This window comes from Triturus cristatus, chromosome 3_1, assembly GCF_964204655.1.
Source record: "Triturus cristatus chromosome 3_1, aTriCri1.1, whole genome shotgun sequence".
In the NCBI taxonomy this organism is placed as follows: domain Eukaryota; kingdom Metazoa; phylum Chordata; class Amphibia; order Caudata; family Salamandridae; genus Triturus; species Triturus cristatus.
The window spans coordinates 447,334,826-447,359,239 of record NC_140583.1 but is presented as its reverse complement, the minus strand read 5'-3'; the positions used below and the strand labels follow the sequence as shown (position 1 = coordinate 447,359,239).

The window sequence follows — 24,414 nt, the reverse complement described above, 5'->3', positions numbered from 1 at the left end:
GCAGATGACACGTTCGTGTACTTGTGAGATTCCTGAGTGTCTGTCCCAGACCTCCAGTCTGAAGATGTTTATGGATTAAAGATGAATAGAAATAAGTCACTGCTTTCTTTACCTGCTGGGGGAGTTGGGGAGATGAACCCCAGAGCTTTTGCCTGATGTGGGTATCAGGCCCCTTCCGCTATTTAGGTGTCCAGGTAGCCACTGATTCTAACATACAATATGATCTAAAAATGGGGAGGGTACTAGCTGGATGGACCTCATCTGTGGTGTTTTGGAATAAGTTGCCATCATCTATCATGGGCCAGAAAGTATTAACCAAGATGGTGTTTCTCCCCAGGCGCTTATATGTATTACTGAATATGATGTGCCCTATCCTTTGTACACTCTTCCGAGAGTTGAATAGATTGCTTGGGTCTCTGGGTTGGATGGGGAAGTATGGCCGAGTTAAGCTCAAAGTTATGTAACTCCCTTGGATAAAGGGTGGGGTGGGACTTCCTGATCTTTTCTTATATTACACAGCTACCTAGTTACAGCACACAGTTCACTGGTCTAACCTCAAGATAACTGGGAGAATAAATTATTAACTGGGTCTCATCCATTTAATTCCCTGACCAAGGCCTTTATGTTGGGATCGCAGGTGAAGCACCCTCTTGCAAATATAGTCAGTCATGTGTTTGGCGGTGGTGTGGGACGGGGTGATTAGAAGATTTTTGAGGAACCCCCCACCACAACCCTAATATTCTATTGGGAGTGTTGAAGACTTGTGGATCTGTACCAGAATGTCAGCTTCAAACTGGACAGATGGGGGCTGCAAGACTTTAGAAGACTTATATCTCAAACAATTCCTCACATGTGACCAGACAAAGGACACCTTTTAACTTGGTTTGGGTAACTTTTTACAGCATGCGCATATCGCACAGATTGTTAGCAGTATTTGGGGCTGTTTTCCGGAAGAATCTCCGACAATTGAGGTGATGACCAAGGTTGTGTCCCTGGCATGGTGTAGACATCTGGTGACTAACTTGTATGTGGCCCTAATTTTAAACAGGGGGGAACACAACTGTAGCATGATAGGTGGTTCTCTAAGTGCCCCAAACTAATAACAGATGCAGATTGGGGGAAAAGTTTATCCTCAGGTAAATCATTTCCCATAATATGTGTTTTAAACAAACCCAATTCCATTATCTCTCTACGACTTATCTCACCTTGAAAAAATTGGGTGCTCCCATGTGTTGTTTTTTTGGAATGTTGCTGTCGAGAGTTTACAATTATTGACCAATGGCTTACTGGTGAAATCAATAATAATGTTTGTTGGGCATATTCCCTACCATGAGGTCCTTACAGATGAGGATGTGGATGGAAGCACTCGGCATGGTGCTGGCTAAGCACAGGATCTCCATCCATAGGGTCTATGCTAGGACCTCAAGACAAAAGATTAGCTTGAATTGGTGATTCAGATGAATACCATTTGAAAAGTCAGGATGAATGACTGACTGTGGACCTGGCTGAATGGGCTGAGTTGCTTACCATATTTGTCGCGTGTTTTCTGCATCCTCATTGTGGTTTTTCCTGTGTTAGCCTAGCTGTGCACATTGTAGCCCTCATTTTCTTTTGCAGCCATTACTATATAAACACGCTTGCTTTTGTGCCACATTATACTTTCACACTGAACTTGCATATGTTTTTGCGTTCTTTTCTTTTACTGGAATTTAGTCTGAGCACCACCGACAAGGTCAAGCAACAATGTCCCTTGTTATTCTTTCTGGCCTAACACAAGAATGAATCTGTTTATGTGCATATATGTCCCAACATATAGATGAGTACATGAGCCAGAGACACATGGAATGAGAATTCTGAGACAAGAACACTGCGTCTGATGGGATGTAGAGCATTCATCTGTGTATGATAAGGTATGGGGTTTGCCAATAATCCCAGGAATCTTTCATATAATTATTTAGCTTTACTCACCAGGGGGGGTGTTAGGTTACTCTGTCTTATAAAATGACAGCACCATCATGGTATAAGGATTTTTTTACATGCAAACAGTATTTTTATTATGCATCTGTTTTCAAACAATAGTTTGAATAAATATTATAAACTCCTTTTGTGTCTCTTGCTTATTTTATTGTGGACATGTACGTATGAGATAGCGACAGGGTGTGTACGTCTGTTACCGCGATCCCCGAGAGGGTCCAGGGTGTTGTGTTCTGGGTGCCAATTCACTTGTTTTTCTGGTATGGTTAGGCGGGCAAGTGAGGCACTATGGCTAATCAGACTCTGGATCATGGATACTGAGGTGGTATGATAACTCAGTCTACATGCTGATGTTCCATGATCCTAAGCATAGTTCTGTTCTAGAGCAGATCTACAGATGGATCCTGACAGACACAAGGAAAACAGTCACCCAGGCCCTAGTCAGCAGCAGACTCGACTACGGAAACGCCCTCTTCGCCGGAGCCCCGACCAAGCTTATCAACAGACTGCAAAGAATCCAGAATGCCTCTGCACGCCTGATCCTCGACGTCCCACGCAGCGACCACATCACCCCTCACCTGAGGAACCTGCACTGGCTCCCCGTCAACAAAAGAATCTCCTTCAAGCTCCTGATCCACGCACACAAGGCACTCCACAAGACCGGCCCAGCCTATCTCAACAGTCGACTCTCCTTCTACGTACCCAACAGGAAACTCCGCTCCGCAGACCTCTCCCTGGCTACCATCCTACGCATCCGTAGAACCACAGCCGGAGGCAGATCCTTCTCCGACCGCGCCGCCAAGACCTGGAACACCCTCCCCCTCAACCTACGACAAACCGAAGACCTTCTAAACTTCAGGAGACGACTCAAGACCTGGCTGTTCGACCAGTAGCAACAGCCCCCTCCCCCAACCCTCAGCGCCTTGAAACCCTTGCGGGTAAGTAGTGAGCTTCACAAATTATTTGATTGATTGATTGATTGATTGATACCCGCAATTTATTGTATCCCCCAAATAATACACCACCTTAAACCAGATTGTGTATTTTTATGATACTATCAAAGAGATGCACTGTGGCTATGGCAAACTGTTTTGGCTATGGCTGGGACTGGATTACGGTTGGTGCAGTGCTGGTGAGGGTTGTATGGGTGGGCTTGGTGGTGTCTCCATTGTGTCTTGTTATTTTTTGGCTTATGATAAAAACACAAATGTGTATTTGTAAAAAGAACAAAGATAAGAAAAGCAGCATAAGGCGTATTCTATATTTCCTCACCAAGAACATTAGAGGTTGTAGTCCTAGACCTACCAGTATCAGAGATTTTCGCTACATGTACAGAAGGAAATCGTGATTGCAAAGCTACTCCTGGCAGAATATTTTTTCATACTGGGGTAAGAAACTGCTGTAAATTACAGATACGTGGCTGTACTGCATCTGACAACTGCCCAGAATGGGAAAAAAGATCATGAGATGGAGAGAATGGGAAAGGATTTGAGACCAGATTGGCTACTCCATTAGATTTTTAAGCTAAATATTTTGGAGAACTTGCTTGCACTAGATGTATGAGAGTTTCGAAAATTATCTAAGTTAGAGATGCCAACTACGATTCAAGCCAGGACAAAGGAAGACAGAGAAGAGATTAATATAAATGGTATTAGACATAAATGCAGTGTTCATATAGGTGATACCCATTTTGGTCGCTGCTCAAGATCAACCTAAGGAATGGGGAAACCTATGGGCCACATGTATGATGGAAACATTTTGAGAGTTCCTAATTGCGGCTTTGTGCGACTCACAATTAGGAACTCGCAAAATGCAATGTACAACAGTGTCACTGACACTATTTGAGATTTCCAATGGGGTCGCTATTGACGATTTATTGGGAATGGACTGTAATCACAGGGATGGTGGCCTACTGGCGTCAGCAGACCACCATGTCTGTGATTTCTTTTTAAATAAATATTTTTTTTTATTGAAACACATAAGGAAAACGGGATGTATTTCAAAAATAAAAAATAAAAAAACTATATTTTCATATTTTAAGAGTGAGTAGTGGGACCATTGCCTCCTCTTAAAAAATGTTGGTGCCCACATTCACAAAGAGGAGCAGGTCCTTTGGGGACCCCTACCCATTTGCAAATGGGTTACCACCTCCTTCATGGAGTTGGTAAAACATTCATGTATGCCCCTGCGACTCGCTAGTAGCAAGGGATGCTCTTGAAATGCCTATTCCTAATACCAACTCGCAAGGCCTATTTTAAAAAAGTTTAAAAAACACAAAAACCATAAGAAATCTTCCTATCAAACAGGTTTGGTGCAAAGGATCGGCAAGAAATGTGCACTAGCAGTCAAGCGATCTTGCAAAAGACCCTTGCAAGAAAATTCTCTTGCAAAACTTTTTTGTGTGGAAATCGTCTCCTACAAACAAAGGTAGAAGAATTTGGGAATATTCATAAACATTTAAATCTGCACGGAGTGTAAAGCTCGTCAACTTTATCGAACTTCATGACAGAAGTTGAAATTGTGCCCGCCTCTAGTTTATAGAAGAGCACTTCACACAATGTGATTCTCAAAATCTTTTCTCTTTCAGTGACCTACTTCGTGTGGCCGCTCTTCCGCATTAATTCTTACATGAAGGCAACAGTCAGAACCTTCCCCAGTTTTAGGTCTCGGCTAGACACCACATGTGTAGTCTCGAAGAGACATGTTGTATTTAATCTATGGGCTTCAGCCCGCGCACAGGGTTCCCACTTAATTGCTCCATCATCTCATATTCGCTGTCACCATTTGTCATCTGTCTTCTTGCGTTTAGCCCTCCCACAGAACATGAACGAAGTACTTGTAAACATTCACTGCTCCCGTTTTTACAACTTTTTAGGACCTACTTTTCTCTTACTTTTTCAGCACTTTACGAGGTGCTCATGCTTTTACCAGCTCCGTCTCCTCCCACCTGCCCTCATGCCCCATCCATGTATCACTCTCTTCCTGACACTGCTTTCCTATCTTTGCTACTTTTGGTTTCCCCAACTCCACCCTCCCATCTCTGCTTGCTCCCTCGCACCTCCTGGCGCTTGCCCCATCCACAAATAACCCCCTCCCTTGTCACTGCTTTTCCCGTTGTTGCTGCTTTCCATTTCCCCACCACCTCCCTCCCATTTCTGCTTGCTCCCTTGCCCCTCGCGGTGCTTGCCCCATCCACAAATCTCCACCTCCCCGACAATGTCACTGCTTTGAACCCCCATTGTAGTCTGTTTGCTCTAGTGAGTGGTGGTGTTCAGCATTTTAAGGTCCTGTTAGTGTATAACTGACATGTGCATGTGTGGACGGCTGCTATTACTTGGCACATGTGTAATCTTTGTTTATTTTCAACGCGTGTGGATACCATGTCTATGTGTTTACATCATATGTGGTTGTTCTGCAGTGGTATTTATAGCTGGAAAATCAGACCTCAAGTTAATCAGGTATGCGTGTCAGAGCTTCTAAAGTACCTGTGTCTTCTGCTGATATTGCATAACTATGTTTTTCCTGGGCGAAATGATTGAACTGTTCGTGTCTCACCTTGTTGCTTCCTATTACATAGGGTGGAGCTCTATTTCTTCAAATTTCTCCTGTCGGGACACTTTGACTTTTTCCACATTCAACTGTGAAGTGTTTCTGTGTATCACTGTTGCTTAACTTGAATTCTCTTCAAAAAAGCGAAGCTGAGGCTTGATGCCATCAAGATCTGCCTGCCCCTCGGTGTCCATGGCAACAGTAGTGGATGCCAATGAGATGTATTTCTTCATGTTCACTACTGTAAACCAGTCCAACAATGTGATTCTTTCTAGTTTTCTTGTGCAGTTTTATATAGCGCCAACACCATCGAAAGGTAGAAGGGGTGTACATTAGCACCAGTTCCTTTACACAAGAACACATTTATTTTTGTAGGCACAGGGAGATTAAGTGATTTGCCCAGAATCAAGGATGTTAAGTAGACGCCAAAACTCTAACACTGTTTTCCAGCTCTATAGTCGCCAGCTGTGGCCCTTACGTCACATCCTCTCCCAAGAGGACGTAACATTCTCTCCCTAGCCTCGGCCTCACTTCATATTTTGTGATTAATGGCAAATCACTTGATCTCCCAGCTTGCATGTTGGTTCCCTGTCAACCTCCTGCCTGTTTTTTGCTTGCCCAGCTGAGCTCTGTAGCACAGATCCCCTTCCCCCACTGAGTCTGCTTTTCTGTGTAGTTTTATATAGCGCCAACACCACCCGAAGGTATTGTAGTGGCTTACATTAACACCAGTTGCTTTTTACAAAGAGACTGTGAACTTAGGCAAATCCCTTAATCTCCCCATGGCCCATGGCGGCCAGCATTTGTTATTGGTTGCCCGTCAGACTCTCACCAGTCGCTGCTTGCCCACTCAATTCCCGTTGCACAGATCCCCTCTTTCCCAGATCCCCTCTTCACTCTGACTCTGCTTTTCACACAGGGAAATTAAGTGATTTGCCCAGAATCAAGGATGTTAAGCAGATGCCAAAAGTTGAACCTGGTTTACCAGCTCAATAGTCACAGCTCTCATCCTTATACCACTCCCTCTCCCGAAAGGACACCATATGATCTCTCTAGTCTTGGCCTCTCTTCCACAGTTTGTGATTATGGATAAATTATTTAATAAAGCTGTTTTTAAACGCAACAAGCAAAGGCAAAGGCAGAAGGTTTTGCCTGTGTAAAATCTATTGTTTTTAGGTCTTGACTTGACAGCGCATGCGCTACTAGGCTGGACAGCGCATACGCTGTTTTCGAAAAGTCGTGTTGTGTTCTATCTGTGGGCTTATAGGCTGTCCATCTCCTACCATTAGTAAACTGTAGCTCATTTTCTTTAATGCTATACGTCTTGTGTTTGGCCCTCCTATAGCGTATGGACCAAGTACATGTCGCCTTATACTGCTCTAGGTTTGAACAGCTATTTTATCTTTGTTTTCAAGCACTTCATAGAGGTACTTGTGTTTTCAGGCAGTCTCCCTTGCACAAATACACACATACCACGAAAATGCATGCTTCTGTACATAAACAAATACATTTCTTAAAGAGTTGTGAAAACACAAAAAGATATTGGAGCACTCACTCCGTTTTGCCATAGCACGAACATTTGCCAATGGTATTGGAGCACTTTAAGTCCTCCCTAGTGCCAAATTCATTTTAGTCGTCAATCATGCTTCAACTCGAGTATTTTTTTACCCCTCCATTGTTGCTTCCTCCCATTTGCACTTGCTTTCCTGCTTGACCCATTCCCCCACTACCTTTTTTTGTATGATCCGATGGTATTGGAGGGCTCGTTCCATCCTCCGTCTTGTCATAGCCTCACTTGTACACATACACACACCACTAAAATGCACTTTTTTTGCATGATCCGATGGTATTGGAGTGTTCGCTCCGTCCTCCATCTTGCCATAGAGCGAACACGAGCCAATGGTACTGCAGCGATTTAAGTGCTCACCAGTTACATTCCACAATGTCACATGAATTTTTGACGCTGATCCTGCTTCAATTAATGTATTTTTTCCTCTTCATTGTTGCTTCCTCTCGCTCTCCCCCATTGTTGCTTATCCATCTTCCCAACCCCTCCTGCTTCCCTGCTTGACCCGTCTCCCTACTACCTTCCTTGTCGCTGCTGCTTTAGTGCACGATTCAATAGTACTGTTGCGCTTGTTCTGTCCTCCATCTCGTCATAGTGCTAACACCAGCTGATGGTATTGGAGTACTTTAAGTGCTCACCAGTTACATTAAAGAATGACACATTCATTGTCGTATACAGGGGAAGCGAAAGTGATTTGCCCAGAATCACAAACTGTTCAGCCGACCCAGAGATTCAAACCTGGTTCCCGAGTTACTCTGTAGGCAGCTCCCGTCATTACGCCACATCCTCTCTTCACTTCAAAGTTCCTCAACTATTTCTCACTTTCACAAATGTACAAGACCCTGTTAACTCTGAACAAGCAATTGGCAAAGTCAATAGATCTCGGCAATGTCTGAGCTATTGGCCTTGTCAACGTAAATGTCTTTTAGCCATGTTGTCTAGCAGCACATTTGCTGTTCTTCATGGCTGAAAGTCACTGAAAAAAGCAATATGATGCAGCCAGCGCAGGCCATGTCAAAGCACTCTTGTGTTATGAGGGGCAGGACAATAAACTCAACATGGGGGGAGAAGAGACTTGCCATCCGCTCAACATCCTGTGATTCTGGGCTTTCAGTAACTTTCAGCCATGCTGAACAGCAAATGTTTTTTTTTTTTAAATAAACTTTATTGACATTTTCATCAAAACAATGAGACATGATCTCTTTCAGCAGAACAACAGGTTTAAACCAAAAGAAATTGAACACAATATATCGTTATACAATCAGTTATAGCCGTGATTAGCATGTATCAACCATTATCAGCCCGTACCTTCAAAGGTAGCAACAGATTGAGTAACCTGTATCCTAGGGTAAACAAATCTTAGCAGGAGACATGAATTTCAAGATCTTATTCTGTCTTTTCTCCGCCATATCGAGTGGTCTAGTAGCGCATTCTTCCATCGCCCTTTTATTGTCCTTCTAGGGTTATTGCTCTGCCTCCTCCCCCCTACTGTGTCCGTTACGCCAGCAGTCTCACCTTTAGTCAGCAGGTATCTCTGGTATAACGCCCAGAAATTTTGGCCCGACTGCACGGGGGGAGAAGCTCGCTATAGGTCTCTGTTTGCGTGCTGCAGTACACCATGTCCCTGCTCCAATCTGTAATAGTGGGGGTCGGGCCTCGTAACCATCGTATTGCCACACTACGACGAGCAATTAACAAACCCACATTCGCTAACCTACGAATGGCCTTCGGGAGTGGTTTACAGTACCCTCAGTAAAGACAGCATAGGGTCAGGCGTAATTTGCATGTTCAAGGCAGCACTCAATTCTTTAAACAACAGGGCCCAAAAGTTGCTAATCCCCGGACATGTCCAAGCTAAGTGCAGAAAATCCGCCCGGGATTCAACACAGCGATCACATTTAGTTGTGTCTCACAGTCCATATCTACACAGTCTCTCCGACGTGTAGTATATCCTATTTAGGAACTTAGAATGTATGAGCCAGTGTCTCCCATTCAGCGAGATCCGCTTTGAGTTTTCACAACAACACTTCCAAGTAACATCATCCAGCTCTTTACCTAAACCCGTTTGCCAAGCTAGGCTCGCAGGTATATAAGTTTTCCCGATATCCCTGTGTTCATTTGTAAATTTTAGAGACCATTTTGGTTGGGGAGTCAGCTTTTATAGCTGAACAGCAAATGTACTGCTAGACAACATGGGAACAGACATTTACATTGACAAGGACATTGCTAAGTCCTATTGGTTTTGCCAATGTCTGTTTGGTATTATACCTCACACAACTTCAGCCACATATGGGCTATTAAGTTACTTTCCATTTCTGAGGTGAGATGGTGGGATCCAAAAAGTATGCAGTGTAGCAGGACAGAAAGTCAGGATACATGCGTAGAAATACACTATATATTCAAAGAACGAGTGAGTAAAGAGATATACAGCAACAGTCAGAAAGTGACTGCCTGTAGTTGCTTCCATGCCAAAAAGAAGGTCTGAGGTTGTATTTTTGAATAGATCATTGAAAACGTGTTCAGACTTTTCCTAAGACCTCTCAGTTTTGGCAGATAAGAGACCAGTGACAGACTGAAATGTGCTAGTCCATATAGTTTGGCTTCGTTAGAATTTATCAACCTTTACGGGAACGCTTTTCTGAAGAGACAAGCGGCAGAGACTGCAAGTCCTAAGATCCTATGGGCCTGGAGGTGGGCTGGCCATCACCGTACCTGCTGTTCCTCACCATCGCGCTCTACAGGGCTTACCCAGGTCCTGCAGTGCTGGAGAGCTATTCTGAGGAGTCACACCCCAGGGACTAGACCCTAAGGGCATGGAGGCAGGCCGGTCATCACTGCACCTGCTGTTCATCACCACAGCACTAGAAGGCATTTACCGAGATCCTGCAGTGTGGGAGCACTATTCTGAGGAGACAAGTGGTGGGGGCTGCAATTCCTAAGATCGCATGGGCCTGGAGGTGGACTGGCCATCACCGTACCTGCTGTTCCTCACCATCGTGCTCTAAAGGGCTTACCCAGGTCCTGCAGTGCTGGAGAGCTATTCTGAGGAGTCAAACCCCAGAGACTAGACCTTAAGGACCTGGAGGCAGGCTGGTCATCACTGCACCTGCTGTTCATCACCACAGCACTATAAGGCATTTACCGAGATCCTGCAGTGTGGGAGCACTATTCTGAGGAGACAAGCGGTAGGGACTGCCAGTCCTAAGATCACATGGGCCTGGAGGTGGGCTAGAAATCACAGCACCTGCTCTTCCTCACCATCACACTATAAAGAGCTTACCGAGGTCCTGCAACCAAAGGCGGGCCCGTCCTGTGACCATCAGCAACAAGAGATGGCAGGGCAGGACAGGGTCATCTCCCTGGATTCTTTTATCAAAAAGTGCTCTATTTCCAGGTCGAACTGTAGTTACTCTCTTTCCGAAAACATGGACAACCTTTGACATGAGTAAGAGAAAAATGCAAGAGAATGCAGCTGGGCACGGACTAGCAAGGAAGATTGACAAAAAACTACATGTTAAGTGCTATAGATGTGCCAATTGAGGAGGTGGAGGGTATTCTGGGTGAAAACCAACAGGGCCAGAAGCATGCAGTGTTAGTACCAAAGTCACCCATTACTTTAAAGGAAACCGTAAGAAGGCCACATTTGGGAAGGAAAGACAGTGCAGGGTTGTTGTTACTGATCCTGACCCACCCTCCAATCCCACAGATTTCTGCCACCACCATAGCAATCTTCCCTTCTACGGGTCCCCCGAGTCAAGTACTGGCAGAAACGAAACCCCTATCCAATATTGCTTATTCCAACCGGTTCACCCCCTCTCATTAATATGGAGGAGTATATTACCGAACTGAAAGTTCTAAAGGCATCCGAAATCAAAAAGAATGGAGCAGGATTCTGCCTTAAGAGGAGTTGAAAACCTTAGGAAAGAACATGGAACCCTGAAAGAGACTGTGCAATCTCTATGTTTTATGCTCAGAGAGCTTCTCAAATTCAATTTGGAATTATCAGAGCAGCTAAAGTCTCTCTCAGGCATACAGTGCGAGAGTCAACCAAGCCGAATAAGCTGTCAGCTATGTGGGTGTCCCATAAAGGTGAAGGATGGGGGTGGGGGGGAGGAGGTACCCTCGGGGTCTCCACCCACCAAAATATTCCTAATTCCTCCAAACCTCACACAAATCTGGCTGATCGAAACTCCAAGAGTTTTTATGCAGTATCGGCTAATTGTTATTGGCCAATCGGTGGAGTCCATATACCCACCCCAATGGCTAGTATTTGTCCAGCAACCCCTAATCCCCAGAGTCTGCCATATAGCAGGAATCTCCAGCATCTGCCACTTTCATTGCCAAGCCTTCTATCAAGTGTTAAGCTAGATAACCACTGGCAGCTTCAATTTCACAAAGGGAACCCTGATTCGAACGTAAACGCCTTAAATTCAATGAGGGACCTCCTAGTACACCCAAATCCCTCCAAGGTGGGTCCATCTATATGACAAAGGTCCCTAAATTTGTGACGGTTCAATGGCAATCAACTGAATCCTTAGCCAACAATGTGCCACACTGGATATGCTATAAATGCAAATGTCTCTCTCTTATTCATTCAGACATAATCTTTGAACAAACGCATATCATCTCTTGCTCTTATGACAATATCAAGCTTGTTAATAGAGGTCAAGACATAGTGTACAGCTTCCTAGCTCTAGAAGCCCAGTCGCTTCCTCCGCAAAATACACGTTTGTAATATAAATTGGACCCATACTGAGTGAGTTGCGATGGTAATCCATGAAACATTAAGGGACACCCACCCACTCAAGGTTGTAAAGAATTTGGCTTATCTGCAGATTCTCAGAGTGGTACCCTAAGGCTCATTCAGAGTAGCACAACAATTGCACACCAAGACCATAGCAACAGGGCACAGCATCCATCCGCAGGCCCCATCGGACAATCAAGATATGTTTCCATTACCTCAACCAACAACACCCCAGTAGTGAGTCCCCTTCCATCTCCACTCAAGGGAAAAAAGACTGACTGCTAAACAACTATCAGAGTACTAGGGAGGCCAACGGTGCAAACAAGGTGGCTATGTCTGACCATTGCAAGGAAAAGGCCAGCAGAAACTCACCTCCAAGGACCCCTATCATAGTTACATGGAGTGTCCTTTCATGGAATTTGGGAGGACTAAACACTAAACTCATCGACCAGCAGTAGGGATCATTCATTGGTGTAATGAGCCTTACTTTAGATGTGGGTATTAAACCTTTTTTTGCCCAGCTTGGGCCAAACTAAGAGGTCGACCTGTTGGGGGTTTAATTATCTGGGTACAAAATTTAATAAATTGTAAAATTAAGAGGTTGTCTGGAACTTTTCCCGACCTTTTGGGGTTGTGACTGTGTAAAGTAAATAGATTTGTCTACCTTTCTAACTTTTACTCCTGGGTTCCCACGAAAATTGATTAAAGACTAGTGCAGGGATTACCTTTGGGGTGAAAAGATCAAACATTTCAAGTCCATTAGTTTAACAGACCAGTTTCTTGATCACAAGATCATGCCATTTTATTAAGCCTCACTTGATGCCATACAAGGCTCTCTCCCAAGGCAGCTTTATCTGAAGTTTAGGTATGGGATGCTCCCATTAGCATAGTTTACTTCTCGATGGGAATACATAAATAGATCTATCAAATCTTGTCCAACATGCAGCAATGCCGAATCTATTTAACAATTATTTTGTCTTCTGTGCTGTTTATTGAGCACCGTGCTAGAAATGGATTATCCCACTGTGGTGAGTATTAGGCCTTGAGACACTAGAAATAGCTCTTAGGAACATGAATTCTAACACTAGAGAATGAACTGTGGTTGGCATGTCCAGATTCTTACATGCTGCTTGGCTTATCCGTAAGCAACTAGGAGAATAAATTCTGTCCCTACTCGAGTCTTAGAAAGTAGGACTACGTATTTGTGGGTTGTGCTTCTTTTATTCTCCTGTCGCTGGATATAACCTTAGTATGTTACAATCTTAAATGTTGGATAAGGAATTGTTAAGAAAATGAATAGAAAACACCTGAATATAATAAATGCATCCTATTGTCGATTTTATGGTGTGACAGTTTTTAATAACTGAAATTATTTGGTTGTTCTTAAACGTTGGAATGTGTATTTTGCCATTACTGTCATTATGAGAAAGCTGCCATATTTTACTGTATGTTTTATGGATTTGTAATCTGAAAAACTATACACACACACACACACACACACACACAACCTTTCTTTCTAAAAAGGGATTTCATATTTTCACATAAATTAAAAAAACACTTCCATCTTTCTATCTGGATGAGAGACAGCGTCATGTTCTAGATGTGACAAATGCCCATAGTAAAACTTTGACAAAACAAAACAGAAGACCAAAGGTTGCTGTGTAATTACACACTATTCACAGTTGATTTACTATTTCCAAATAGTCGTTTGTGAAGTGAATAGTATCAATTAACAAACTAACAGAACTTTCAGGAAGGTGTCAAGCACATTCCAAAAGAGTGCTGCTGCTCTTCTCCTAAATGGCTGCATTGGTGAGGTGTGCACAGCAACCATAGGGTTTTTTCCATACCTTTAGCAGAAACTAGTGTCTTGGCTCTAACTTATTTAGTTTGCTATTCTATATAATAGTGATGACATGATGGAGAAAGAAAAGGTGCTTCTAAGCCAGAGCTCCGCAATGAGCATCATCATTATGACCACAATAGCCCTGCAGGACGTCGCAGATGCGTCAGGCAAGCACGAATGCGAGAAGTAGAGGGAGGACATCACTGAAGATAAAGGAGCACCAGGGGAGAGAGACACTGAGGATAAGACGAATGAGGTCCTTTCAAAGGGCTGTGGCACCAGGGTTGCTTCTCCTGGGACAGATGGGCTGTTGAACCAGAGACAAGAAGAAGATAGGGGACAGCTCTAAAAATAAGATCCACAGCTCTGGAGGACAAACTTAACCTTTGAAGTCCTAGAGTGTAACCACATAATAACCATTATAGAGGCCTAGCTAGACGCTGAACCTTGTTGTTGTGCCCTGCTTGCCCGGCAAGCTGTACTTACTTGGGTGGGACTACATCCCCCAGCTTTCCTGTCCACAGGCAAGGGCTCACCGTTTGCTGGAACGCATAAATCTACTGGACCAAGAGCAAGCCTGTCTGCCCCCGGACAAGGCTGGGCCCTCTCTCTTTGAAGTCCGACATCGGTGGTCCTTTGCGAAGGTGCGTGTCAACAAGTGACTGCTGCAAAAAGGGAGGAACCGAGAGCTTTTGTACTGTGGTCCTGCACAGTGCTCCAAGGTATGATAAACAAAACCAGGAGTGCAGTTCCTCTGGGAGAGAGGGGGGAGAGCGATTAGTCTCTATAGAATGCCCTCACACACCTAGCAAGGTGTCATGCTTCATCATAGGGCTGTGCTCCTCGTCGGGCCGGTGCTGCAATGCCCGATGGGCTCCCGCGGAGGGGCTCTTTTTCGGAGATCTTTTAGAGACAGCAGTATGGGTGCGTGGAGGTAGGTGCAACAAGTGTAGTGAGTGGTGGTGTAGTGGGTTAAAATAGGTATGGTATTGCCAATCAAGGAACAATTTTATTCTGGTGGTATACCAGCCTAATTAAAATCGGTGACCCCCGAGGGGATTATGATGCTCCCCAGGGAAGTAGAAAGGTCGACATGTTTCTTGCCCTATGCCCAGTACGGGTCGGTGGCAATTCTTCAGGACCAAGTGAGCGAGTGCTCAAAAAATATATTCTCTACTACATAGTGGGTGATAGTAAAATTAGTACATCACCAAAGCGAGTCCATTGGGTCCCAAAGGGGGGTGGACCCTCTGTTGCGAGACCTAGAAGAAAAGAGAACAGGAGAACACAAAGAACAAATTCAGCATTCGTCATGGGTGCTGGCTGGGTGGCTACAGTGGGCAACCGTACAGCGGTGTGATTCATGCTATCATGGCTGAATAGGTGCTACCATGGCTATCCATCTGAAAGACTACTCGGGTGGAGTTCGTGCTGGATAAAATATGGACTACCAACTACACAATACAATAACAACACCATAAGTGCCAAATGCTGTGGACTACTTCATGAAGTACTGAGTGGCGAGAGACCGCAATAAGTGGCCGAGCAAGTGGCGGGCAAAGTGCATTGGAGGACTGCCGTCCCCAGATCTATAGGCTAATTTGTAAGCGAGGTTAAGTGGGGGAGGGTGGCAAAATGCGTGTAGCGCCGCCGCCCCCAAATACCGGGTCGCGGGTGGCTTCTCAAGTAGTGGAAGGAGACATTGAAGGCTATAGATGCATCATGCTCCCAGTGCCAATGGCTACGAAAGAGGGGGACCCCATGAGGGGAGACTCACCCCCTGGGATACAGATATTGCTGTACGGGTTTGCCTAAAAAGCCAGAAAAAGGCTCGCCGAAATTTGGGCGTGCACACAGCCGTAATCCTACTGAGGCTTTGGCTTCCGTGACGAGCAAACCGGGGTGTGTTCAAAATAAAGGAAGTGCTCGCACGCAAAAGGGAAACGACTAGACCGTATGCTTGGACGGCCATTTTGGGGATGAAAGAAACTTTATTGCGAGGTCAATGCGGTAACGGGAACATAAATTAATAATGTTCCCACAAGGGGGTATTCAAGCACGAGTATCAGAGTGCGTGATTACATGTACGGAGGTGTGATTATACGGGGTATATAATGAAATGAAGAATTCGGGCGAGCGTCTATTGGGATGGGTAAACGGCGTTTACTTAGCATGCGTTACTTCGCATGCCATTACTACGCGGACGTTAGTACGCACGCGTTGTTACTTAGAAAACCTTTAATACGCAAGTCGGAACAGCGACTTGCGTTAGGGGGGGAAGGTGTTGGATTTAAAATCCAACACCTTCCCTAGTGTCCGCATAGACTGGAGTTGGAATAGTAAATTATACTATTCCAACATCCAGCACCGCCTACTGCAATTCGTTGTTCCGAATTGCGTAGGAAAGGAATGCGAACTAAAAACGCGGTCGTACTAACGACTGCGTAGTAATGGCATGCGTACTAAACGCATGCGAAGTAACGTCGTATTTTCATTGGGATGACGCGTAAGTGGTGTAAGAGTGCCTCGAAGTCTTAATTAACGTGGGACAAGGCAGATTAAGAGAATTACCCAAAATACACGTACAGGGGAGTAAAAGTGGACCAGTAGGTATGGCCACATGAGTTAAAGATGACAATGTCAATGTCTGTCATTGTAACTCGTGGGATGTCATCTGATGGAATGAAGAGCAACACCTGTGAGCGGACCAGGGGCACATCACAACGATGTCGTCACCATCTGGTAAAAAGTGTTCATGGGGTGGATCATGTATTATTAAGTGTTGCCCATGGTATATCATCGTTGAGGCCGATTGTGTGGCTAGAGATTTTGAAGATCCATTGTTGTTCTTTTCAGAAAAGGGCCTCCTTGCTGATCACAGGAAAGGCTTGCAAAATTGTCCACGTCAGGTCATTGGCCGTGTGGTTCTTCTCCAAAAAATGAGTGCACATTTTGGTGTTTGCCTTTTTGCACCTAATGTTGCTCCGGTGTTCGGAGATTCTCATCTTGACTGGACGTGTCGTCATGCCAACGTACATAAGGTCACATGGGCATTGAATTAAGTAGATGCAGTTACGTGTATTGCAGTTGGTATGGATTTTTTGTTGCCAAGTTAGAGATTCCGAATATTTGATATTCCTACTTGCTTTTGTTAGAGCGCATGTGGTACATTGCCCACATGGGTAATGGCCTGTCACAGGTGGTAAGCCCCACAGTCGCTGGTTGGACGGTGGTGGTAGTCTAGGTCTAGTACTGATAAGCAGGCTTTTCAAATTGTCAGTCCTTTTGAAAGCAAATCGGGGCTTGGGGGTTTGCCAGTCTCCTACCGACAGCAAATTCCAATGTTTTTTGAGGATTCTTTGGATAGAGTTTGATTCTGGCGTGAAAGTGGTTACACACGTGATTTGATCAGTTTTGATTTTTTCTGTGGAAGTCAGAAGGGCGTCCCGGTTAGTATTTCGTGCTCTTTTGTAGGCCGTTTGAGTGATAGCCCTCGGGTATTCTCTCCTTGTTAAATGGCCTGTGAGATCATGTGCCTGTGTTTTGAAATCCTCCAATGTACTGCAGTTGCGTCGGAGTCTGAGGTATTGTCCGTATGGCAAGTTATCGCGTAAAGCGTTGGGATGGAAACTACTAAAAAGTAGTGGACTATGGCTATCTGTAGGTTTTTTGTAGGATTTTGTGTTCAGGCCTGTCGGAGTATTGAAAATGAGCAGATCCAGAAAGGGAAGTTCATAGACTGATGAATTGGCCGTGAAACGTAGATAGGAGTTGAGACTGTTGACCCATGACACGAAAAGGGGGATGGAGTTCAAATCCCCTTTCCAGAATATGAGAATGTCATCAATATACCGTCAACCAAAGGGTGACGTTCTCCTTATAGATGTTGGTCTCAGCGAAGATGTAATTGGCTTCAAAATGCGCCATATAGAGGCATGCCAGGCTGGGAGCAAAGGTGCTCCCCATCGAAGTGCCCTGGACTTGATGGTAAATAAGGTCTTCGAATTGGAAGTAGTTTTTCGTTAGGGCAATCTCTGCACACTCCATAATGAAAGAAATGGGTGTGGGCGAATCCCATGTTTGTGCTCGGAGTACTTCTTCCTCAACCTCCAAGGTGGCCCTCTGGGGGATGTTCGTATAGAGGGCCTCTACGTCCAGGGTTATCAGTGCATCCACACTGGTACCAGTTTCATTGAACTGTTTGATGATGTTGAGGACATCACTTGTGTCGAGTAGAAAAGTTGGGGTCTTTTGTACCAGGGGGCGTAAAAAATGGTCACAGAACCGTGAAAGAGGTTCCAAAGCAGAATTGATTCGTGACACAATAGGCCTCCCAGGTGGAGGTAGGACACCTTTGTGGATTTTAGATAATGTATAAAAATAAGGTATACGAGGATCATTGTTCATAAGGAATTCTGATTCATTTTTCGATATCCAGCCTTGTGTTAGTGCACTAGAACCTAGAGTTCTTATTGTGATGATCAGTTTCTTGGTGGGATCCTCTTTGATTTGGGCATAGTACCGTGTGTCACTGAGTTGTCTTAGGCATTCTGTTCTGTAGTCTGAGGTGGACATAATGACTATAGCTCCCCCCTTGTCCGCCTCTTTGATGGTGATCGTCGTATCATTGCTGAGATTAGTTATTGCCAGATTTTCCAGGCGGGAATTGTTGTGGAAGGTTTTTTTCACTTTCATAGCACTAATGTCTTTGATGACTGCTTTTTCCAAAGCCAGAATTTCTGGCGGCACCATTGCAGAGGAAGGTTTCCGCATGCCTGAGTCAAACTGGGGAGATGAGTTTTGGTCTTTAAAGAAATTTCTCAGTCCTAAAATCATCGGGTCGTGGTGTGGGTACGAATCCAAGCCCCTTGATAAAGACTTTTTCCTCTATCTGATTCAGTCGCCGATCTGATAGATTCACTATCAGTTTTTCTTGCTTCTGTGACTCCTGAGCTCCATCGGGCCTGGGTCTGTTTGGTCCTGCCAGTGTACCTGTTTTTGCTGATTGTAACCGCCTCTTCTTCTTCCTCTGCCTCTGCCTCTGCCCCAGCCTCTGCCTAAAAAAGGTTGTGGAATGAAGGGGTTAAATGGAGGTAATGGTCCCTGTTGGAAACCAGGTGGTTGCCACATATGTGGACCTGGAAAGGGGGGCATCGTGTAGGTATACTGTGGATTAGGCGGACCATGTTATGTTGTTGGCCTCTCCAGCTGTCGGTGCTTGAATTGCTGCTGTTGGAAGTAGTTCTTCGACGGGAACTCGTGCTGTTATCTGACGAGTAATCACTTTGTGCTTGTTGGAAATCATCTTTTAAGTATGGGTAGATTTTTTCTTTATTGAAACGCCCAATATCTTTCTGAAGCTTAGTAATTTTTTGTCGCATTAAGAAATCCTTATTTTCAGCAATTTCACTGTTGATTTCAGATAGTTTGGCTTTGAAGGCCGCGATGGTTATTGTAGCTTTCAGTGCTCCTTCTGCAATGGTAATCTGGATGATTAAATCGTCAGCCAGACGTTTTGCTGTCTTGATAATCAATATCAACCAGTCCCGAGTGCACTGCATTGCATCAAATGTGCACAGCGCTGGGGTGAATGACATAAGATGAAAACTTTACCACAGTGAGTCTCTGGTTTCTTTTTAACAAAAAGTCGAAACTAGAGTTAACCGTTTAGAAGGTATCAGTTTGCTGTAGGCTCCAAGCTTTGGACGACAAGTATAGGGTTATGCAGATTGAACAGCAAGTAGACTCTGTTGAGGTTGTGGTGAACCAAGTTCCTTCACTGAAATCCGAAATTTCACTACTCAAAAAACACGTGGAAAATTTGGTGAACCGTAACAGGCGTAATAACTTGCACATTTATGGTCTGGTAGAAGGCTTGGAAGGCTCAGATGCCATTTCATTCTTCAAATCATTCCTTCCACAAGTTCTTGGTATACCTAACTCCCCTGTCTTTAACATTCAAAGAGCACATTGTTTGGGTCGTATTCCAACCATGACAGCCTCTTCAGCCAAACCTCTGAGGAGTAATTATATACTTCTTGGAATACATAGATTTATTGAAGATTTTACAAGCAGCTAAATTCAAAGGCGGTATTTCATGGCAAGGCTCTACTCTCTTCTTTGCACATGATTATGCCAAAGAAACAGCGGATCGAATAAAGAAATTCTTAGACGTGAGGCCAGCACTCTGCTCTCTCAATGCCAGATTTGGTCTCTTTCATCCCTGTCTTTTCAAAGTGACATATAAGAATAGAACTATGAATTACGAAGATCCTGCTTTACTACAACGGTTCTTGGAGCAGTGCAGAGAAGAAGATATGGATGTGTCCAGACACGCTACTGTTTAATCTTGTGCTGTTATTGGTCTAATATGCTCTGTTGTTCAGATTATGTTGTTTTTGTTCCCATCTAGTTAAGCTTCTCGGATTTCCCTATGGTATACTTACCTGTCATGTTTTTCTCTTTTATTAGGTGCGGTATTTCCTTCATGCTTATTTTTAGTTATCCCTTGTCTGCTTGGATGATGTCCTCCCTTCCCGGTCCTCCCCGAGTTACCTGGTTAGTTGTGCCATTTTCCTCATGTGGCTTCACCACCTTCATCTTGTTCATGTTTTTTGTAGTCGGTTATTATGTTTTTGAAATCTATGGTATATGTTTTTTGTTTGTTGTATTTGTTTCTTCTTCTTTTCTGCACTCTCTCTGTTTTTTTAGACACCTTTCTTACTTCGCTAAGGATTTTTCCTTTTACCTCTTCTTTCTTTACAATTTCTTCTCCCTCCCTGCTTATACCTGTCTTTCTTATTTTCTCCTTTTTCATAACCACTCATCTCCTCCTCTATGCAATTCATCTTTGTTGGTACAGTTTTGCAATTTTTTTGTTGAGTATTATTACATATATCATATTGTTAATTTTTAGTTGTTTTAATTATTGTTACATAAACCTATGTCTTATCCATTATTGTATATGGCTTTAAAGGTTGTTTCATGGAATGTTAAAGGTTTGGGTTCTCCTATAAAACATCAACAGGTATTCTCTCATTTATCTAATTTAAAATGTGATATAGCTTTATTACCGGAAATTCATGTTTTAGAAAAAGAAATTCCTAAACTTAAACGACAATGGATTGGTAATGTTTTTGCCTCTCTGGGTACGGGGAATCGTAAAGGTGTAGCAATTTTATGTCATAAACGTCTTGACTTACAAAATCTCTCACACGATACTGATGATGTGGGTAGATGGATTTCTGTTTCACTGTTATTGAATAATATCCCCTTGACTCTTTTTAATCTGTATTCACCTACTGCCCCAGATGTTGCTTTTTGGCCTAATATATTATCTAAACTGATGTCCTTTCACGATGAATACTTGTTAGTTGGTGGGGAATGTAATTTGGTTATGGACCCTAATATTGACCGTAATTCTCAATCCAAATTCATTTCCTGTCCTATGCAATCTCAATTCACATCCACTATTCAACAAAGATCTCTAGTGGATGCTTGGCAATTATGCAAACCTACACTTCGAGAATACTCTTTCTTTTCTCGAGTACACTCTTCCCAATCTCGCTTAGATTATCTATTCAGTTCAAAAGTGCTCACACAACATATCGCTCTTTTTTTTATATTGGTTCTATATTAATTTCCGATCATGCCTCTGTTACCTTAGATTTGGACCTTCTTCCTTCTATTCAGGGTACACGAAGATGGAGATTCAACAATTCCCTCCTCTTAGACTCCAAGTTTACCCAACAATTTGAAGTATTTATCACCACGTTCTTTCTTGAGAATGAAACTCCACACATCTCCACAGATTATCTGGGATGCTTTTAAAGCAGCCTCTAGAGACTTTATTATTTCCTTTGTGTCCCAGCGAAATAAATCTTCATTACTTACTTTGCAATCACTAAACAATTAGAACATTCCTTTTTCCATACAAATTCTAAAACCTGCTTGGATGAGCTAGTCAGATCCAAATTCGAATTCAACAAAATATCTACTGAAAACGCAAACTTATTTTTGCTCAAATCCTCAGCCAAATACTATGGGGGTCAAAATAAAGCGCTGAAACTTTTAGCCAATTATCTTAAACTTTAAAAATAAAAGCACCAAGATTAGTTCTATCCTTTCTTCTAACAATCACATAGTTTACAGAAATGAGGATATCTACCAGAACTCACTCAATTATTTCAAACTCTTTACACTCCTGAGTCCTCAGTATCCCAGGATAATATACTTCAATACTTATCCTCTATTAATCCACCTTATTCTGCCGATCTAGATTTTTCAGTGTTAGAGGATGATATCCGAGAACTAGATATCCTTTCTGCTATTCGCTCTATTAAATGTGGTAAAGCTCCAGGACATGATCGTTTTACAATTGAATTTTATTTTTATTTTTCTCGAACTCTTATTCCTCAATTAAATCAATTATTTCACTTCTTTATTTCTTCCAAAACGTCCAGTGGCTCTTTCCAAGAAGCTTTGATATGCCTTCTTCCCAAGGAAGGAAAAGATCATACTCTATGTAAAAATTATAGACCCATTTCTTTATTTAATTTGGACTATAAAATTTTCGCAAAAATTCTAGCTTTATGCTTAGAGACATTTTAATCCCTATTAATTGGGAGAGAACAATGTGGCTTTATTAAAGGTACACATCTCTCAGACAACACTAGACTTTTTTTTTAACGTCCTTACCAAGGCCGAATCGTGTAAAGATTTCTAAGCGGCCATCTCTTCGGATGCTGAGAAAGCTTTTGATAGTGTCGGTTGGTCATTTATTTTTTCAACTTTGTCCTGGTTTGGTTTTAGTCACAAGTTTATAAAATTATATTTCCTTACTGTATTCTTCTCCAGTTTCCTCCATCTTAGCTAATGGTCTTATATCTTCTTCCTTTCCTTTATATCGTAGGGTAAGGCAAGGTTGTCCTCTTTCTCCTCTTCTCTTTATGCTTGCTCTCGTACCCTTCTTAACTGAGATCCTTTCAAATTCTCACATTACAGGCTTTAAATATGGCACCAATCAATTAAAACTTTGTTTATGCAGAGGATATTTTGCTCTTTCTATCACAACCACAGACCTCTCTGCCAGCTTTCTTATCTGAAGTACAGTCTTTTGCCTCTGTGTCTGGTTATAAATTAAATGGCGACAAATGTGAAATCTTTCCATTAAACAAAGTATGCGTTTCAGTGAATTACATTTCTTCGGGTTTTTGTTGGGCCTCGGATAAAATCAAGTACTTGGGTTTATGGTTCAAATCTTCCATTAAAGAATCCACGTTCATAAATTAAAGAGAACTACAGTGTTTCATTACATAAAATAAACCCTACACTCTCTCCCTCTTGCTGGTCCTGTAATCCATCCCCAGCTGACTTGCAACACATGTTATTTACTTGCCCCCATGTTCACAACTTCTGGAAACAAGTTTGGAGACAAATCAATAATATCTTTCACACAAAAATCCCATTCACTTTTCTTAATATGTTTCTGGGTAGTGTATCTTCTGTATGGGAATCACGCTCAAACAATTTTCATATTATAGACCTACTCCTTGCAGTTGCTTTCCAACAAATTACTAGGGCATGGAAGAACACCACCAATATTTCTTATCAAGCCTGGTGGTATGGGGTTTGCTATAACCACAGGCTAGAGAGAGCGTATGTCCACCCCATTTCCCTTGCAATGAAACGAGTGTAGCTATGGTCACCTATTACTCATTTTCTAGATGTATCTGCAAACGTAGCATGAATCCATAATCCCCGAGTTAAAGAAGTGCCTAAACCTCCATGATTTCGTTTTAGTTGTTAATATATCTGTTTTTATATCAATACTATATATTTTTTGCGCATCTTCCTTTTACTATGCAATTCAGTAGATATTAATATTTATATAACTGGTTATGTTAAAATTAATATCACATGAATATCACTTCCCTCCCTCTTCCCTTCCCCTCTTTTTCTCCTCCCACTCCCTTCCCATATTACCTTAACAGATTATACAGTTAAAATTGTATTTCCTATTTCTGTATTTCTTGAGATGTTTTATATTATATCAATAAATTTCCTTTTCAACAAAAAGAAATGGAGATGTTTTATTTCTAGGAGCTGTGGGAGATAAGAAAGGTACTAGGGATAGAGATGGTATCCCTAGGGAGCCTAGAATTGCTTTTAGACCTGCATTAAGGAGTGGTTTAGCATCCAATTGAAACACTTTTTCACATCATAGAATATGCAGAACTCTTCATATCGAGTCTTGCTCCTAAAATGCTACATGGCGTGGGCATAAAAAAAAGTAATTGTTAATTTCATGTTTATGAACAATGTTTGCGTCACATAACTTGTAACAGCTATCCAACATGATCGCTTGTTCCAGAATGTTTCTTCATTTATAAATAGGATTTTAGTTTGGAGATGTCATAACTACTGGTATGAGTATTCTTTCACTGCTCCTTTAAGACCCAACAAAGGTGACGAATAAACATGCTTGTAGGAAAAACAAAATTACCTTTTAGTAGAGCTCTCAGTATTGCGACATCAATATCCTGATGTTTGTCCGACCCCATATGGAACACCGTTATCTATTTGAAAAAAAAAGAGGACAGAATCACCCAAAATCCAATGATAAAAACATGTTCACATAATCCTAAATTATGCTTTTTTTGTGCTTTTGTGATCAGGTGAAATTCAAAATAGGACAAACCTTAATGGAAAGAACTTGACATTTATGGTGATGGT

At 42.8% G+C, this 24,414-nt stretch overlaps 1 protein-coding gene across 4 annotated transcripts in view; it reads right to left on the bottom strand.

Annotated features, from left to right (window-relative positions):
* LOC146860386 (transient receptor potential cation channel subfamily M member 7-like) overlaps positions 1-24,414 on the bottom strand; it is a 1,286,036-nt gene that overhangs the window by 804,128 nt on the left and 457,494 nt on the right. For all 4 annotated transcript variants that reach the window (XM_085644245.1, XM_085644247.1, XM_085644246.1 and 1 more), the window contains one exon: positions 24,185-24,257. In XM_085644245.1, the coding sequence (XP_085500371.1) occupies positions 24,185-24,257 (73 nt within the window). The remainder of the gene's footprint in view (positions 1-24,184; positions 24,258-24,414) is intronic.